General features: G+C 61.1%; 2 protein-coding genes across 4 annotated transcripts; both read left to right on the top strand.

The window, feature by feature from the left end:
• Window positions 1-2,427: 2,427 nt before the first annotated feature.
• On the top strand, window positions 2,428-5,356 carry HOXA9 (homeobox A9). Its single transcript, XM_062179270.1, has 2 exons — window positions 2,428-3,891; window positions 4,893-5,356. Exons 1-2 carry the CDS (start codon window positions 3,300-3,302, stop codon window positions 5,129-5,131), a joined length of 831 nt encoding a protein of 276 aa, XP_062035254.1. The 5' UTR covers window positions 2,428-3,299; the 3' UTR covers window positions 5,132-5,356.
• A 3,299-nt stretch (window positions 5,357-8,655) lies between these two features.
• On the top strand, window positions 8,656-14,452 carry HOXA7 (homeobox A7). 3 transcript variants are annotated; one of them, XM_062179024.1, is made up of 4 exons: window positions 8,656-8,845; window positions 10,637-10,715; window positions 11,473-12,060; window positions 12,956-14,452. In XM_062179024.1, exons 3-4 carry the CDS (start codon window positions 11,682-11,684, stop codon window positions 13,279-13,281), a joined length of 705 nt encoding a protein of 234 aa, XP_062035008.1. In that variant the 5' UTR covers window positions 8,656-8,845; window positions 10,637-10,715; window positions 11,473-11,681; the 3' UTR covers window positions 13,282-14,452. The 3 variants fall into 3 exon arrangements, with proteins under 3 accessions (XP_062035008.1, XP_062035007.1, XP_062035006.1); XM_062179023.1 differs by lacking the exon at window positions 8,656-8,845 and adding an exon at window positions 9,740-10,500; XM_062179022.1 differs by lacking the exon at window positions 8,656-8,845 and having other exon boundaries at window positions 9,740-10,715.
• The last annotated feature ends 3,833 nt before the right edge of the window (window positions 14,453-18,285 follow it).

Below are 18,285 nucleotides of genomic sequence, written 5' to 3'. Positions count from 1 at the left end.
CGCGCCCCAGTGAGGTCGGTGAAGTCTGCTGGGGAAAGGGCCTGCGTGGGGCAGCCGTGGAGGGTCTGGTTGTGGCCTGGCTGCCGCTGGACCAACAAGGCCTCGGTTACGATCACGACCGGATGGCGGCGGCCTTGCATTTCTGCTCTGCGAAAAGCCGCCTGGGAGGCTCGACCAGGGACATTGGTGGCGTCTTTGTGTGCCACACTGAAGGCAGGGGAGCCCTTCCCCAGCCTGGCGGGAGGCCCGCGGCTGGGACCAGGTCTGAGGCCCAGACAGGCTAGGTGGCCCCGGGCGGCTAAGCAAGCTCTTGCAGGCTACCCTCCCCGGCTCTGGCTTCCCAACCACGGAGCCTTGCTGGGGTATAGCTGGACTGCTAATGTGCCGGTGGCTTCTACCAGGCCCAGAATGCTAGGCAGGGCACCCTTGGATGGCTCAGTGCTAGAGAGGGCCTCTCCAGGTGCCGGGATGGGATGTTTCAAATGGGTGAAAGGACTTCCAAATTCCAGAGCACTGGGAGACAAACTTGAGGCCTTGGTCCAAGTGGCAGTCTAGAGACAGGAGCCAGCCTGACCCTTCTCCTCACCGGGGACTGCAAAGAAACGTCCTTCCTGCCTCTGCCTCCAACACACACACACACACACACATACACACGTGCACTGAGCCCATGCCTGCAAAGCTCCACTTCCCTTCCTTCCTGAGGCTGGTGGCCCAGAAGCTGCTCCGGGGCTCAGCCACAAACCCATTCCTTTCAACTCCTGGCTGCCGGTTTCTAGGCCAGGAGATTGGGTTCTTTGTGGGCACCAAGGTTTTAGAAGACTGCCCCCCTCCCCAGAGCCACTTGTGATGAGCACCTCCATGTAGTATTCTTTATGTACGTGTAACCCTTCTCACTTGTCAAATACCAGCGGACACAGTCAGAATATGCAGGCCCAAAATCCCCGGTGTGGAAGGGGACAATTTTTGATTTTGGGGTCTCCTCTTACCTCTTCGTCACTGGTAATAGCTACTACTCAATGCCTACTAATTATTTAGTGATTGTCCTGTTTGGGTGTGAAGGCTATGAAACAGAACAGCCTTTTTATTTTATTTTTTAAAAAATTACTAATTATCTGTGTCTTCTTGGGTACACAGAGTGAACAAGGCAGCCCGGCGTGCCCAGGCCCCGTTGCAGACAATTGCACTTAGGAAGGAGGGTTTTTTCCGGGTTGATTTTTTAACACGAAAATCCCAGAGACTCAGAGAGCACAGCCGGATATTTGGGATACTTCAGGCCGCGATGGGGCTGGGGATGGGGCAGAGACGTTTACTGGGAAAGGGGGCCCGAGGCGTCGGAGTTCATTGTATCAGCCGCTGCTTCCCCGATGCCGGCGCGCGCTGGCAAAGGGGCACCGGGCCCTACCCTCACTGCTTGCTGCTTCGTAGCATTGCACCCGGAGAGAGCCTGGCACGGGGTGGGGGTGGTCGCCGCCCTGGATGGGAATATTTCAGGGGGTCGGGAGGAGGGAGAATGGCTAATGGAACAGTTGGTGAGGATGAAGGCAAGAGAGAGAGAGAGAAAAGAAGAAAAGAAAAAGAAAAAGAAGAAGGGATGGCACAGCCCGAGGCAGCCAGACCGGCCGCCAGGGAAGGGGGCTAATGAGAAACACACTCTTGCAGGCACAGTCTTCGCACGTGAATTTAATTACCACGTTTCTAGGCGCAGCCTTTCCGCTCGAACTGGGGTGGGTTTTTTTTTCTTCCAATTAGCAGAGTTACCGCGGCCTTTTAATTCATCCCCACCCCTGGAGACTGCCCGCGGTGAGAAATAACGTGGGCAGCCCGGCCCGGCCAAGAAAGGTTGGGGTTCAAACCGATGTGCCCTCCCCGTTCTCATTTCTAGCCCTGGACTTGAGAGCGGCTGCTTCGCTCAGGGCCCTCGGAGCCCCTGCAGAGCCGCCCGGGCCCCGTGGGTAGCCCGGCGCGGTGCCCCGAAAGGCTCACACGGGCCCGCAGGTCTCAGCGCTGGGTGCGGGCTCGGTCGCCGCTGGCGCCGCACGGGTGCCTTCCTGCCAGGCCAGCGCGCCTTCCACCGAGGCGGCCTGGTGTTTTCTTCCCAGCTCGGGCTGGGTTTCGGGGAGCGCGGCGAGGCTTGCTTGGAGTTCAGCGTGAGGGCCTGCAGAGCAGAGCACGGAGCCAGGTCGCCAGCGGCCTCGGCGCCGGCGCGGAAAACCGGATTCTCCACCGTCGCCCAGCCAGACACGCATGTGCGTGTGGATGCGGGCCGGGGCCGGGCGCGCCGCGCCCCCAGGCCCTCCAGCCTCTGCGCCTTGGGGCCAACGGGCTGCTCTCCGGCCGCCAGCTCCTCGGTGGGGCCCGTGCTGTGGAGGAACCAGGGCGAGTGTGGGGCTCCGGCCAGTCTGGCGGGCTCGGGGCGCCCTCGCCGGGCGGTGCCTGCCCGGTGCGCTGGGGCAGGGATGGCGGCGGCTCGATTTGGGAGCGATACCGCGTTGAATTTGACTTTTCCGGGCCCGCCGAGGGTAAACTCCCACGTCCCGGGGACCGCAGCGATTATTTACAGGGAGTGCGCCGACCAAACACAACAGTCTAATTTAACCTTTCCAAGTCCTCATAAATTTTTACAGCTGGGAGCCAGAGCGAGGCAAAGGAATCTGTCGGTCGTCGCCGACTTCCCACCGGCCCGTGTGGCTTCGGAAACAATAACTCCTTATGAAATATCATAAATATAGATTTAAATACAGTAGAGCGAGAATGCGATTTGGCTGCTTTTTATGGCTTCAATTATTGTCTAATTTTATGTGAGGGGCTCCACTGGCCGCACCCGCACTCGGGACCCGCGCCTTCCTGATGGCGTGATTAATTGTGGTATAAAATAGTCCGCTTAAGAAGCGTGTGTGTGTGTGTGTCCGTGTGTGTGTGTGCGCGCGCGCGTGTCTGGTGGGGTTGGGGGGCAGGGGAGGAAACAGAGACAAAGCCAGGGTTGATCTTTTAATCTTCGTTGGCCACAATTAAAACAAACCCGATCGTGGAGCGGCGCGATCCCTTTGCATAAAAACATATGGCTTTTGCTATAAAAATTATGACTGCAAAACACCGGGCCATTAATAGCGTGCGGAGTGATTTACGCGTTATTGTTCTGCCGGGCGGGCACGTGACGCGCGCGGCCAATGGGGGCGCGGGCGCTGGCGACTTATTAGGTGACTGTACTTCCCCCCTGGTGCCACCAAGTTGTTACATGAAATCTGCAGTTTCATAATTTCCGCGGGTCGGGTTGGGCCGGCCGGGCGCGGGGCACGGCGATGGCCACCACCGGCGCCCTGGGCAACTACTACGTGGACTCGCTCCTGCTGGGCGCGGACGCCGCCGACGAGCTGGGCGCCGGCCGCTACGCGCCGCCGGGGGCCCTGGGCCAGCCCCCGCGGCAGGCGGCCGCCCCGGCGCTGACCGAGCACCCCGACTTCAGCCCGTGCAGCTTCCAGTCCAAGGCGGCGGTGTTCGGCGCCTCGTGGAGCCCGGTGCACGCGGCGGGCGCCAGCGCGGTGCCTGCGGCCGTGTACCACCACCACCACCACCACCACCCCTACGTGCACCCCCAGGCGCCCGTGGCGGCGGCGGCACCGGACGGCAGGTACATGCGCTCCTGGCTGGAGCCCACGCCCGGCGCGCTCTCCTTCGCGGGCTTGCCCTCCAGCCGGCCTTACGGCATTAAACCTGAACCGCTGTCGGCCAGAAGGGGTGACTGTCCCACGCTTGACACTCACAATTTGTCCCTGACTGACTATACTTGTGGTTCTCCTCCAGTTGATAGAGAAAAACAGCCCAGCGAAGGCGCCTTCTCCGAAAACAATGCTGAGAATGAGAGCGGCGGAGACAAGCCCCCCATCGACCCCAGTAAGTGCCTCCTCCCTCCGCACCAGCCGCCGCCTCCACGCCGGCCACCCGGATCTGCCAGCCTGCCAGCCTTTTTTTTTTTTTCCTCGAGACTGCCTTCGTCCACGCTGGGAGCCTTATGAGCTGGAGCCAGCAGAAGTTGGTGTTTGGGACTCCTGAGATGGGGGCCCCAAGTCCAGGGCGAAGTGGCCAGCTGGTCCGCCGGCCTTGGGGGAGGGGAAAAGGCTACTGCGGCGAGAGGGGGGCGGGGCGGGCGAAACTTCGGGCCGAGCCAAGACCGGCCGCCCCTCTCCTTGGCTGCCTGGGCCGGGGACAGAGAGATCCTTGGGGCGGTTCTTCGAAAGCAGCGCGATCGAGAGAGTCTTTTGTGCGCGGCAGGACTGTCCACGTGCGGCGGCGGCGGCGGCGGCCGGGGCAGCCCGAGCCCGGCCGCTGGCAGAGCGGCTGCCTCCCCCTATGCCTTGCGCCGGCGGCAGCGCCCATGCCGCCCAAGATGCGGCCGCGGGCGCCCAGGCCACGGGGACCCCGGTGGCCTGATGATTCACAATAGGCCGGAGACCTGTCCGAAGGCGCTGGAGGCGCCCCGGCGGTCCGCCTGGCTAGCTAGGCCTCCCTAGGTCAGATAAATTTGGGGAGAGAGAAGGGAAGGCTGGGAAGGAGAGAGAGAGAGAGGAGAAAAATCAAGTGCCAGTGCCCGGACGCAGGGCAATGTAGCTTCCTTGTGCTTGGCGGGGAGCTGGGTTTCCAGATCGCGCTGTGCAGCGCGTGGAAGCGGGGAGGGGGCCGCAGGGCCGCGGAGGGCAGGGGAGCCAAGGTTTCGCTGCTGTGCGCCATTGTCAGTGCCAGCCCGTGCGTGCGCCGCCCCGGGGACCATAGCGTCCCAGAACCGGCTGCCTCCCCGAGCAGGCTCCGCGGCGTCGCGTCTCCCGCAGGCTCCCTGGATGCCGGCCCGCGCGCGGTGCGGCTGCTCCCGCTCAACGCAGTGTCTCTGTGCCCCGCAGATAACCCGGCGGCCAACTGGCTGCACGCGCGCTCCACGCGGAAGAAGCGCTGCCCCTACACCAAGCACCAGACGCTGGAGCTGGAGAAGGAGTTCCTGTTCAACATGTACCTCACCCGGGACCGCAGGTACGAGGTGGCGCGGCTGCTCAACCTCACCGAGAGGCAGGTCAAGATCTGGTTCCAGAACCGCAGGATGAAGATGAAGAAGATCAACAAGGACCGGGCGAAGGACGAGTGACGCCCTGCGGGGTCGCGTGGGAAAGAGCGAACTAGAGAGAGAGAGAGAGAGAGGAGAGGGGGCAGCGGCTCCCTCTCTCAGTCCCAGCCCGCACAACGCGGCTCTCCACCCCTGCCTCTGCTCTCCCCCGGCTCCTAGGCCGTTCTTTTTGATGCAGGAGGTATTGTAAGCTTTCCATTTTCTGTAAGACACCCAAACACACGAGGAAAAAAAAAAAAAAAGAAAGAAAGAAAGAAAAGAAAAGAAAAAAGAAAGAAGAAACAAGGGAGGCATTAGCGCTGTGGCTCTGTGTGCTAGCTTGTATATATTTAAGAAATCTACCTGTTCCTGACTTAAAACAAAAGGAAAAAAAAAACTACCTTTTTATAACGCACAACTGGAGGCGGGCTGCTTAGTTTTTAGTCTGTAGCTAATTTAATTTGCATTGTGCGGCAGAGCTCTCTGCCCAGATACTTGAACACTGTGTTTCTTGTTTCGTTTGCGTTTTTGTGGGTGTGTGTGCGTGAGTGTGTGTGTGTGGTGATTACATTTTGTGACTCAAACTCCTGTGCTAGGTGGCATTCGATTGGAACTCAGGGTGTTTAGCAGGGAGGGGGCATTGCGTAGGGTGTAGCTCTGTCGTGGGACCGTGTTCTGTGTAAGAGGCCGTGGGTCCGCTGGTGTGCACTCGCTGTACGTGTCTCCGGGGAAATAAACGTTGCAGAAAAAAAAAAAAATGCAAGCCTGCACAGCTTCCTGGTGTCCTCTCCCCTCGCCCCGACCCCCACCCAGCTTCCGAAATGCTGCAGGCCCCGGAGGCGGCCCCCTCTCAGCCCCCTCTCGGTGCCCAGTACAGAACCGGAGCGGCAGGAAGACCGCGCCTCGGCTTGGCCCGGGGCGAGCAGCCAGGAGGCGCGGGGCTGTACCGAGTGCAGAAGCGACTACCTACCTACCTACGGCTTGGGCTTCGTTGTAATGGGGGAGGGGGTGGGGTGGGGTGGGAGCAATGCTTGTTTTATGGAGTTGATTTTATTGAGAATAAACTACACACATGGAACCGCCGTTGGGTGACGGTGGCTGTGTGTCTTGGCTGACTCCCGGTTCCCCATCGGGCTGAACACACACTGTTTGCAATAGTTACCTCAAGGCCTACTGACCAAACTGTTGTGTTGAAATATTTAACTTTTTGCCAAAATAAAAATATATGGATTCTTTCCTATGGTGCTTTTGTTTACTTTTGTTTTTGCGGGTCTGCTCCTTGAGCCTGGGTGGGGGGCCGGAGCCGGGGCTGCGGGGGGGGGGGGGTGGAAGGAGCCCCAGTTTTGCGGGAGCGGCCGCTGCCAGGCCTCGCGGGCCCAGCCAGCAGAGGAGCGAGCCGGACAGCCGGCGGCGGCCAGGCCGAGCGCAGGGCCTGCCCCCGGCCTGCGGGACGGCGGGGAGGCCTGGGGGCGCGGCGAGTTCCCGAGCGCAGGCCACGGAGACGCTCAAGGCCTGCGCGGGCAGGGGATGCGCGGTCTGGGGCGCGGCGGCAGCACCCAGGGCCCAGGGTGCCACCCCAGCAGGCTCCCAAGCGAGAAGCGGGAGACCCAGGCGCCCCGCGCCCCTCGCACGGCCGGGTTCTGCCATCCCCAGCCGAGAGAGCGAGCGTGGATGCAGCACAAGGCCCGGCCCGGGGAAGGCCGCTCGCGGCAGCCGCGGCGCCCCGAAGCGCCATAAAAGAAAATGAGGGCTGTTAGGGTTTATGGGGTGTAAAGGGCTGCGGGGGGACGCACGCCCCTTCAGAGGCCGCAGCGGCCTGCAGATGTGGCCGGAGTGGTCGCCCTCGCCCCCACCCCGTCTCCGCCCGCGCGTCGCCCTCCCCCTCGCGGCTTCCACAAAGCCGGCGGCGTTCTGGAGCTTTCGGGGGAGCCCGGGCGCGGGCGGTGGGGCGCCCCCTCGCCCCCCAGCCCGCCGCCAGGTTGGGACGCCCTCTGTTGTCGCAGACCCGAGGAACTTCAAAGCGTGGGCAGTAAGGGGAGCCATAAAGGCCCGGTCTGCGAACCGTCTGGAATTCGGCCTTTAATGAGTTTACAACTGTCCAGCCCCAATTAGGATATTCTACCAAAGCTCTTTCATTTGTTTGCCCCCCGTCTGCCGCCGATAAAGGGGCTGCGGAAACAGCTCTCTTTTATGGGCATCGCCCCCTCCGCAGTGCAGGTTCCGGGCTCCACGCAGAGCCCCCGGAGCACTGGGCCCTCGCCCCGCCTCGGCCAGGAGTGGCCGCGGCGCGGTGCGGGCGTCGGCCTCCGCCGCCGAAGTTCAGGCCGGCAGCGGCTGCAGTGCCCAGGTCCGGCCAGCAGATGGCAGTGTGGCTCCACGCAAGAGGCTTCCTCGCCGCCATCTCCAGCGGCCGCCACCCCGGGAAGTTCCTAAGATGTCGACTTGACGCGAGCTTCTCTAGAATGGGAGCCCCAGCTCCAGTGAACCGCAGTCGCATATTTTCGGTGCTGCTCACGCTGGGCTGGAAGCCTCGCTGGGAAATAAGCACGCAGCGGGGTCTGGCGTGACCCGCACCGCTCGCGCCTCCCGGGCGCCACCCGAGAACTCCCCCCCTCCCTGCGGGGCTGCGGCTGTCCGGGCGGCTGCGGGGTCGCAGCGCCTGGCACAGGGACGACTCCACGGTCACTGTCCACGGCCAGCTCGGCACAGGCCTGGGACGGCGAGGCGCGCGGGGACCGCCCCCACTTCAGCTGACCGGCGGCAGACGCGGGGACAAACGCCTACAGCCTCCGGAGCGGACGACCCCGCAGAGGGCGCGCGGAGGCGCACGCCGCGGCCCTAGCCCCGCAGGCCTGCGCGGGGTCGGGGTTAGGCGCAGGGCCTGGCGAGCCAGCGCCGGGACCCCGGGATTCAGCCGGCTGGAGAACATGACGATGAAATTAAGCGGTGAAAACTGGGCATAAAAACCATTCGTGGAGATTGGTGCAGCTCTGCCGGGAGTTGGCCCAGATGGAGAAACCCGGGAGACAGCCCAGGACCTACTTTGGTCATTCTCAAATAAATGTGATTTGTAAAAATAATTATGAGAACACCCTTGCTGCAGAGTTGGCGCTCACGTCGTGGAACCCGCCTTTCCTGTGCTCTCTCCCCTCGGCCGCAGAGGCGCCAAGGCTGCTCCGGGGTCCCTCGCTCAAAAGGCCCTGCCGGGAGGAGACCCCAATCCTGGGCGCTTCCTGTCCCCGGTCCCAGGGGCCAGGATCGGCCCCGGGTGTGCCTTGGTTTCGGGAGGAAACGCAAAACCAACAGAATGCTTCGGAGCACCCCGAGCCTTGTGAACGCGCCGCACCGTGCGTTTATTTGGGTCGTAATCGTCTTTGCCAAGCCCACAAAACGTTTACGATCCGCATCTCCGAACTGCACGCGCAGTAAAACCGGGGGCGGCTTCTGGCTGACGTGGCTCCTCTCCACTCTCTCCCTCTCTTTCCTCTCTCTCCTCTCTCCGTGTTTAAATACACACGCTGGTGTGTGCCCAACTTCATTTAATTTCTGTAAGCATCTGATTGTTAGCATTTTCTAGCTCATCCCTGAGTCGCCCATGGCGGGGTTCAAGCCGCACGTAGCAAGCTCCACTTGCTGTAAAACCGCAAATAAACGGGGAGCGCACAGCGGAAAGCTCGATTTGCGTTCTCAACACGCACACGGCGAAGCCGCAGGTCGGTGGCCATCGCTCCCCTCCACCGACCTCGGAGGCCCCAGGTAGGTGCCGGACGCCCCAGGCCTCCGAGGCCTGGTGGACTGCCCGGCAGGGCCTCGCTTGCCCTTGGCCGGTTGGGAGGCTGCCTGGGAGATGGGGGCCTTCGCCCACGCAAGACCCGGCGCCGGCCAGAACCCAAGCGTGCCCAGGCTAGGCACGGTTCCCCAGGTAGAAGCAAGTCTGGAGAAGCAAACCCCCGGCCGCCGGGCTCTCCGACAGGCGCCCTTCGCGGCTGAGAGCCGGGTTTACCTGCTCAGCTGCATCTAAAGGTTGGGGACTCTGGCAGCAAGGAAAACCCACTGCCAGGGGGCTGGGAAGCCGGCCCTAGGAGCGCAGTGCAAAGTGCCAACCGCAATCGGTCGCCCGCTTGGAAAGCCGCCCACACGTGCCTGCGCCGGGCTGCGCGCCAGCCAGCGTTTCTGTTCTTATCACGCATAACCCAGGGCTCCCGCCTGTTTTCGAAAAATAAATGGGGAATGGCACGCGATTAAACGGGGGTCCCCGAAAGCTTGACACTGTGTGCCTTTTCGTTTTACAACCAGACCACGGAAGGCAGAGGGGCGGAGAGAAGCCGAGAAACGAAAGGGAAGTTTCGGTGCCCGCGGGACTCGGCCCAGTTGGCCGACGTGGGCGCCGAAGGGCCGAGGCCTCGCGGGCAGCATCCGGATCCTGTTTGGCCCGCGCGGAGGGACAGTGCGTCCTGCCACAATCGCTTGGACGCGCGCCGGGCAAGACCCGCCCGGGGACAAGCCCGAGACAAGGCGCCCAGTCCTCACTCGCAGGGGGACGCGCGCTACTTCCCGCGCCCCACGAAATCGCGGCCCACTCGGGCTGGGGGGTGGGTAGGAGCTCGCCTAGGGCGGGCTCTGCTCGGAACGCCGTCGCTGTCGCCTGCGTCTAGACAGACGGCGGCGGCGGGCCCGGGCTTTTCTTTTTGCGCCTTGCCGTGTGTCACCCGAAGAACAATTTATTGGTCTAAAGCCGTCTAATTCCGCCTCTTTGATCTGCTGGGCTGCTGCTTCTTTGCTTCGTCTTCCTTTAACTTTTTCATGTTTTTATTTCCTGCCGGAAGGCGACACTTATTTGGAATATATTTGGTGGATTTTTTTTTTTCTCCCTTCCCATCTTACCCACTCCTTTCGCCATCTGAGGAGTGGAAGCAGCCGGATCCACCATAAAGGGCATCCCCGGATATTGCGCCCCCACTCCCATGCTCGTGGGAGACAGCCCAAGCCCACCTGCCCCCTCTCAGGCAGCCCTGCCTCCCCAAGCAAGCCCGGGCGGGTTGCCGGGCAGGAGCTGAGGCCCCCTGCACCCGGATCTGAACACCCCCTTCGCCTTTTGTGCTCCCAGGACCCCCGAGAGGGTGCAGTGAACGGGGGACGGCCTGGACCCTGCGAATGGGACGAGGAGGGCTTTGTACACCAGAACCAAACTCTATAATTCAGAGAAGAATTTCCGGGGCAATTCCATTGTGAGGTCGGGTTTATGGTGTGCAATCCAGCCGGGCAGTAAAAGGTGGCCCGGCTTCCAGCGCGGCCTGGGCAGTTTATGAGGCGTTTAGGGGAACGATTTGCCCTACCGTCCTCCAAGGGAACGGTGGGCAGCGGGGGCTTCCTATGGGCCGACGCTGGGCAAGGGCTGGAGGCCTGGAAAGGTAGGCACCATGAGTTGGGGACCTGGATGGTAGGGAGGGAGGGAGACCAGTGTTCTCAGCTCCCAGCGAGTTTGCACACTGGAAGATGCAGTAGCCAAAAGAACTAGGACTCCCCAGCCCCCTCTCTTCTCTCCAGATTGCTCCCAGACACCCAGCCCACGAAGTGGAGGTTCAGGGGTGGCTGCGGTGATGGCTGCGGGGCACCACACGGCAAGGTTTGGAGAGGTGTGGGGCTTGAGGTTTTTACAAGATGCGAGGGTGGGTGGTGGGTGAGAGACCTGGCTCCCCGTGAGCCAGGGAAAACCGGGAGTTTGCGGGAGGACAAAGAAGGGCTCGGCTTGGCCATTATCGGGAGGCCAGCCAGGTGTCCAGGAGTGAACGCACGCAGCCTGCAGGGCCGCAGCGTCCGGGAGGAGGGGGGGAACCCCACGTTAATAAATCTGTTGGCAAATGAGGCTCATTAACAGATAAATATTTCACTGCTTCCTTTAGGGCGGATAAACAGTGCGCCGCCGATTAAGGAAAGGAAGCTGGGAGACGTTGACTTTATTCGAACCACATGGTTCCAGTTTGCAGCTGGAAGCGACGCCGCGCCGGCCGCGACCGGGCGGGGGTCTAAGTCCCGCCTGACGCCCCCTGGACCTGGCTGGGGCAGACGCAGGCCAAGAGCCCGGCCCACAGCCAAGAGCCGCACACTAGGCCACCGCAGGGCAGGCGAGGGCGCGGGACACAGGCATCCTCCAGGGGCTGGTCCGCAGACCGGAGAGGGAGCCACCAGCTGGGTCCGGGGTTCCCTGACACGCACTAGGGAGCCGGCTGCGTCCGGCCGTGCGCAGTCTCCGCATCCGGGCCGCAGGGCCTCCGGGCGCCCGCGCGGAGCTGCGAGGTCCTTCTCCGCGGGGCGCGCCGGGCCTGCCGGTCGCGGGCAGATTCGTCGGCCGCATATTTGAGCCTCTTCTCCTTCCATTCTAGGCAGCCGCGGGCTCGGCGGAGCCAGACCACCTGTGAGGGCTGCTGAGATTGGCGGAGGCGGTCATGTGGGCGGTCACGTGCTGCGGCAAGCTCCGTCCAAAAGAAAATGGGGTTTGGTGTAAATCTGGGGGTGTAATGTTATCATATATCACGCTACCTCGTAAAACCGACACTGAAAGCTGCCGGACAACAAATCACAGGTCAAAATTATGAGTTCTTCGTATTATGTGAACGCGCTTTTTAGCAAATATACGGCGGGGGCTTCTCTGTTCCAAAATGCCGAGCCGACTTCTTGCTCCTTTGCGCCCAACTCGCAGAGAAGCGGCTACGGGGCGGGCGCCGGTGCCTTCGCCTCGACCGTACCGGGCTTGTACAATGTCAACAGCCCCCTGTACCAGAGCCCCTTCGCGTCCGGCTACGGCCTGGGCACCGACGCCTACGGCAACCTGCCCTGCGCCTCCTACGACCAAAACATCCCGGGGCTCTGCGGGGACCTCGCCAAAGGCGCCTGCGACAAGGCGGACGAGGGCGCGCTGCACGGCCCGGCCGAGGCCAATTTCCGCATCTACCCCTGGATGCGGTCTTCAGGTAGGCGCAGCTGCCAGGCGGGTCGGCGGGCCGGCGGGCGGGCCGGGAGCCGGGAGCTGGGAGCGCCGCGCTTCGGAGCGCGGAGTGCCGGGCTGGGTAGAGCAGAGCCGGGCGGCCGCGAGCCGGCGGCCCGGTGACTCCGGGCAGCGCTGCCTTTCTGGTTTTAATTAGGGCTGAGGCGCCATTGCGTGGAGAGCCCATAGCATTGTATGTAAATGAGGCTCATAAAACTTTTTATGACCCAATTAATGGGTTCGATCCTCGTAAATTTATTTAACTCCATTTGCCTTGGAATTTTAACATTAACTTTGTTCGCTGTTCTCTCCTTCTCTCCCTTCCTCCCTTCCTTCCTTCACTCTCTCGCTCCCTCTTTTCTCTTTTTTCCTTTCTGCCTGGCTTTTCTTTTTCCAAAACACGGAGAGCCTAGCCCTGCAGGGCCCCTCACCCGCCTCTGTGCCAGGGGCCATTTCAAGACAGGGCCAGGAGGGACTAGGGACAGAGGGGTGGTGTGCCCTTGGGAGGGTGTGGGGATGGGGGCGCCGGCCGCCGGGGAGAGTCTCCCACTTGCCCACACTCTGCATTTGCGATTTCCCTTTGTCAGGGGACAGCGGCACATTGTGGCTGCGTAGCGGGCTGGAAAGGTCGGTGGTGAGGTTGGGGTTGCGCGCCTTTGCTGCTTTACAGGGCTGCCTGCGCGTTGGGCACTGCAGTTGGGGTCTTCCCCTGCACCGGCCTCCTCCCCCAGCCCAGCCTGGGGATGAGATCCAGGGGGGTGGGTGGGTGCGTGGGTGGGCGGGGAGGAAGCTACGGGTCTGGGACTGCGGCCTGGCTAATGCACCGTCCTGTCCGTGTCCCCGTCTGCTTCTCTGTCCGTGTGTCCACGTGTCTGTCTCAGGACCCGACAGGAAGCGGGGCCGCCAGACCTACACGCGCTACCAGACGCTGGAGCTGGAGAAGGAGTTCCACTTCAACCGCTACCTGACGCGGCGGCGGCGCATCGAGATCGCCCACGCGCTCTGCCTCACCGAGCGCCAGATCAAGATCTGGTTCCAGAACCGCCGCATGAAGTGGAAGAAAGAGCACAAGGACGAGGGGCCGGCGGCCGCCGCAGCCCCCGAGGGCACCGCGCCCGCCGCCGCTACTGCCGCCGCAGCTGCCGCCGACAAGGCTGAAGACGAGGACGACGATGAAGACGAAGAGGAGGAGGAGGAGGAAGAATGAGGAGTAGGGCCCAGCCGGGGGCCCTGGCTGTAGCGGACAGTCGGAAAAGCGTCTTTAAGAGACTCACTGGTTTTATTTACAAAATGGGGGAAAACAATAAAATGATTTAAAAAAAAAAAAAACCCCAGTCCCCAAACCGCACCCCATCCACCCCATCACCCACTCAAGTTCCCACTTTTTCTGGACTGAGCGGCACGGAGACTGGGTCATCTTTGGGATTCCCTCTGCCTCGGAGGACCCGGACAAATTTCCCCCTACCCCAGGCCAGCCACTCGGTACTGGCACAGCCAAAATACTACCTAGCACAGGCCTCTTCTTGGGGCCTCCCCAGACTACCTATGGGCCCAGCCCCAGTGGGCCTCCACCTCCAGGAAGCCCAGCATGTCCCAACACTGGCAGACCCCCAGCACCATCTCCCGTATGCGTATGCGCAAGAACCTGACTCTCTCTGTACTACCTACTCACCCAAACTACCTATGTAGTGCTGGCTGGCTTGCCTGCTACCTAGCACGGGCCCCGCCCAGGCCTAAGGCTCCCACTGCTTCCAGCAGGCAGCCCTTTGGGTCCCTCAGGCGTCACGGAGAAGGCACTGGGGGCCAGGGACCAGGGCATTGGCTTCTATTTAAATTGAAAAAAATAATATATTTATTCCAAAGCATTCTAAGTGCTGCAACCCAGAACCCTTCCTTCTCTGGCTTGGGCACCCCCAAGTGTTCAGGTCCAACACCCCCACTCTGGAGGGGAGCATTCCTGTGCTAGCCTCTGCCTAGTAGGGCTCTGGAGTTGCTCCCAGCCTGGCCATCCACTCCCTGGGCCCCTGTGTCCTGTTCAGCCATTTCAATTATGTATACCCTGACTTTTCCTACAATGGAAAATACTGTATATTTGAACTTTTTTTTTTTTTTTTGTCGTTTCTATAGTCTTGGAGCTCATTTGTAAGGCAGTGTCTTGACTCTGGCTGGATATGTTTATGGGTGACTTTGTAGCATGGTGTGTTGTCTTGAGCTAACTCTGTAGTGGGCAGGGAGGTCCCGTGCCTTTCCCAGTGCCCTTCATCTCCTGTGTTACCCTGTGTCCCCTTCAGCCCCAGCCTGGGGAGCAGGGACGGCACATCTGCCAGCCCAGCTAACCATGTTTTATGTAACAGAAAAATAAAGATGCTTGGTGACAAAGAAACCCATACTGCTTTATCCAAAGGGACCTGGGGTGTGGGAGGAGGGGTTGGATGGGGGACAAGCATGGCTGTGTGCCCCCAGAGGGGCCTGCAAAACGGGCAGGGACTGTCCTGGGGTCCGAGTGTGGGTGTGTATGTGTGTTCATAACTGGCACTTTCATGCGTGTGTTACATTGTATTGTCTATTTTTGTACATATTACTTGGTTCTGTGCATGTTTGTATTTTTACGTAATTCCATAACTGGGTGTACATTTCTGCATCCACTATTGTGTGTATTTCCGCGTCCATAATTGGGTGCATATGTTTCTGTGTCCCTGTTTGCGTGTCTCTGTCCTCAACCGAGTGTCTGTGTTTCTCTCCCCCCATGACTGTAGATGTGGCTTTCTGGTGGATTTGGTCAGGGTTTTGTTATGTGCACAATCATCTTCTAGAGCCCTTGAAAACATAATTTTCGATAGGTACATTACATTCCATGAACCTTCCTAGAAAAAAAATAAGCAAATTCCAAACCCAGCCTTTCCTCTAAGGTTAAGGCTACGGAGCGGGCTTGGAAACGGGCATTAGCCAGCGGCTGGTCGCAGACTCCGCATGCGCCCTGAACCTGGCCCTGGGCGAGGTTGTGGGATTCGGGGCGTCTGCCGCAGCCTCTACCCCGCCCTCAGGCGAGGCGGGGGCGCCCCAGGGTCCAGCACTGCAGCAGAGGTGTGCGGGGAGGGGCCGGGGCCGCAGTCCCTGGCTGCGCAGCCTCTGCGGGGGGCGTCTGGGTGCGGGGAAAGGCGAGGGAGGCCGGCTGAGCATCCTGAGTTTGTCCCGCCAAGGCCTGCCTTCCACTCTCCTGAGTGGCTTGGGCCGGCGCTTTGGGGCTCTTTTCATAAAAACCTGGCCCAAAGGGGTCTGCAAAACCTGCGGCCCCGACTCGGGGCGGCCTCGGCGGTAAGATGGCGCCGGTGTAAGAGCCGCCTCCTCGTAGTGATGGGGAAAGGGTCATAAATCCGTTGTTGTTTATGAAAATTTACAACTTTGCAATACAACTTTATGAGTTGTTCGGCCCTTCCATTGGCCGCTGTCGGTCATGTGGATGGGAACCGTGAACATGAACTTTTTTATAATTTCCCTTGCGAGAATAGAGCCGCATTCTTTCGCTCCGCTCCGTCCTGCCTGCTTCGGAGGAGCTCTGCCTTCCAGCCCGGCTCGGTTGCGCTTTGTCCGGCGATGGCGAGCGAGGGGAAGCCCCGGCCAGGCCAGGCCTGGCGGCTTCTGCTGCTGGTGGGGCGCGCTCAGTTCCCGGCGCCGCGGCGGCCGCTTCGCTGCTCGCAACCTGGCTAATGTCCTGCGTCCTCTGGCACCAGGAAGGACAATTCGTCTCCCGGGCTGCCCGAGCGACAGCTGTCAGAGGGGCCGGAGCTCCTGGAAGCCGCCGTCTGAGGTGAGACAAGGGGGGAGGAGACACGAGCAAAGGTGGTAAGGTGGCCGCTGGCGCCGGCGGCCCTGTGAGAGGGCACCGGGGGCGGCTTCCAAAGGGGGCATATGCCGCCTCGCCCGCGCGCACCCGTTCACGCCCGCGGCAGCGCGCGCGCGCGCACCCCACTCCCTCCCTCTGCCCTCCCGTGCTCACCCTGGCAGGGAGCGCCTGCCTTCCCTCGGTGGCACGGGCGCCCTGGCAAGGGACAGCAACGCTTGGGGCGCCTCTATCCCCTATTCCCCAGCGACCCCAGGAAGCCCAAAAAGGAAGTGGCCCCCGCATCTGCGTCCCCCGCCAGGTTCTCGGGTTTGGGTTTTTATTATTGTTATTATTCACGGTCTGATGGATTCGATTGAAGTGCCCAACAGTTCCCGACCTGGGAAGGTGGGACGAGATGAGGGTAAAATGCGTTAATGCTTGGGCGTTTTGTTAGCACCAGCTGAGCGGCTTCTGTTCCGTGGGAACCGGTTCGGGAAGGTAGAATGGGGGACAGACAGACACTTACTAATCCAGCCAGAGTTCTGCGCTGCTTGCTTACTTCCTTCGGGCCGGTTTTCTGTTGAGAGACGCGTCTGGAGCGCTGGGAGAGGGCACAGGCGCAAAGATGAATTCTGTGTTGGAGGAGAGGATGGGGTTAATCGAGTGCTACTTGGTGGGAAGTTTCCGCGCGGAGGGCATTGTCGCGCTAGTACCGGCGCCAGGGGCCCGCAGCTGAGATTGAAGGAAGGACGCAAGCCAGGGCTGGGCCACAGGGGGACGCCCCATCCCCACCTGGGCACAGCGAACTGGCACCCGTGCCCCGGCTCTGCCTGCTTGCGGAGCCGCCAGGGAGAAGGCACAGAGGGTGCAGGTGGCAGTGGCTTTGCGTAGCGCAGTGGCACGCACCGTGGCTCGGCCTGGGTGCGCATTGGGCCAGAGATTGCCCCCAGATCTCCCGGCACTGCGAGCAAAAAAAAAAAAAAAAATCCCTCGGTTCTGGGCTCGAGTTCTTTGTTTTTTTGTTTTGCGGCTATTACCCCATCTTGTGATCTTTGTATGTGTTATATAATCGACAAGGGGCTGTGGATGTCTGGGACCTCTCGCCGCGCCATGGGTGCGCTCGGAGCAGATACAGCGGCACATTTGCACGGTGGGGCCGCGGGCTGCCTGCCTGCGGCTGCCGCGGACAGGTTATTTATGGCGACTGAGCCGGACGCTCGCTGCTGCCACGCTGTGGTCGTCGCCGGGACCGGCGCCAGCCGCAGCCAGCCTCTTGCTGCCTGGCGCGACCGCTGCACGGGGCCCTCAGATTCCCCAGAAAGCAGGGAAGAGGGGGACGAACGGGGACCTGGGGGACGGTCTCCCAGGACCTGTTTGGCCGGGAAATCTCTGCGCCTCGGCCACTCAGGACAGGAGCTGGCTGCGGAATGGACTCGGGGCTCCCCCCACCCCCACACCAGCACCATGGAGACTGGTTTGCACAGGCCGCCTGGCACGTCACGGCTGCTTCTGTCCAAACTGAGCGTCCCAAGGCGCCTTGGGGACTCACGCCGGGTCGGGGAACGCGCTGGCTGTGCGATGCTGAAATCGGAGAGACCACTTGTGGTCCTGAGGCCTGCGGGCCTGGCTGGCCCTGAGGAGGATTGGCTATGGCAAGGAAGGCGGGCTCTGGCTGCAGATGAAGGCCTGTGACAGGCAGAGGCCGCACCTACAGGCTTTGGGCTCTGGCCTGGACTATCGAGGGGGCCTTCCGGGCCGCCCCCATGCAGGCTTGCAGGCCACCCCTCCAGGCCGGCCGAGGTGGAGGGGCTCAGTGGGCAGCTCAGGACAAGGGCGGACTGTGAGGCCCCGCGCGCTACCCTGCCCCCTCGGAGAAAAGCGCAAAGGTAAGTGGGCGTTCTGTGCGGCTTGGATGGGAGAGTCCTGGGGTGACCATTGTCGCCATCCCCCGGAGACGCCGGCTGGAGGGTGTGGGGCTCCCGTCCCTGCCTGAACGGGGACGGTTCTCTCGCGTGTCATATATATATATGTGTGTGTGTGTGCGCGCGGCTGGAGAAATAAATTGGTCAGCTGCCAACGTGATATGCATCAGCTTGGCTAACACATACAGATTTCAATTTAATATATTTGTTCATCTTGGTGCCTACAGAAGCCAGAAATAGAATGTTTTCTGGCGCTTGGCTGGCAGACCAAATTCTCTCATTGGCTGGAGCAATTATTAGATCGGGAATCCAGGTCAGAACCTAGTAAATAATAACAGCAAACGAACCAGCCCCAACCCTGTGAGGGCTGTGGAGAAATGAGGGAGAATTATAAATGTAAACGTTTGTCAGCATCTCCAAAATGATGTCATCATTTTCAATAATAACCTGCTTGAAATCCCTGTCA

Source organism: Lepus europaeus, chromosome 20, assembly GCF_033115175.1.
Source record: "Lepus europaeus isolate LE1 chromosome 20, mLepTim1.pri, whole genome shotgun sequence".
Lineage (NCBI taxonomy): Eukaryota > Metazoa > Chordata > Mammalia > Lagomorpha > Leporidae > Lepus > Lepus europaeus.
The sequence above is the reverse complement of the archived record's forward strand: the minus strand, read 5'-3'. Positions and strand labels throughout refer to the sequence as shown.

Bases quoted from the DNA above. Each gene is read 5' to 3' on its own strand.
- HOXA9 (XM_062179270.1), top strand. From the start codon at position 3,300: ATGGCCACCACCGGCGCCCTGGGCAACTACTACGTGGACTCGCTCCTG. The intron at 3,892-4,892 runs GTAAGTGCCTCC...TGTGCCCCGCAG, and splicing joins CAAGCCCCCCATCGACCCCA to ATAACCCGGCGGCCAACTGG.
- HOXA7 (XM_062179024.1), top strand. From the start codon at position 11,682: ATGAGTTCTTCGTATTATGTGAACGCGCTTTTTAGCAAATATACGGCG. The intron at 12,061-12,955 runs GTAGGCGCAGCT...TGTCTGTCTCAG, and splicing joins CCCCTGGATGCGGTCTTCAG to GACCCGACAGGAAGCGGGGC.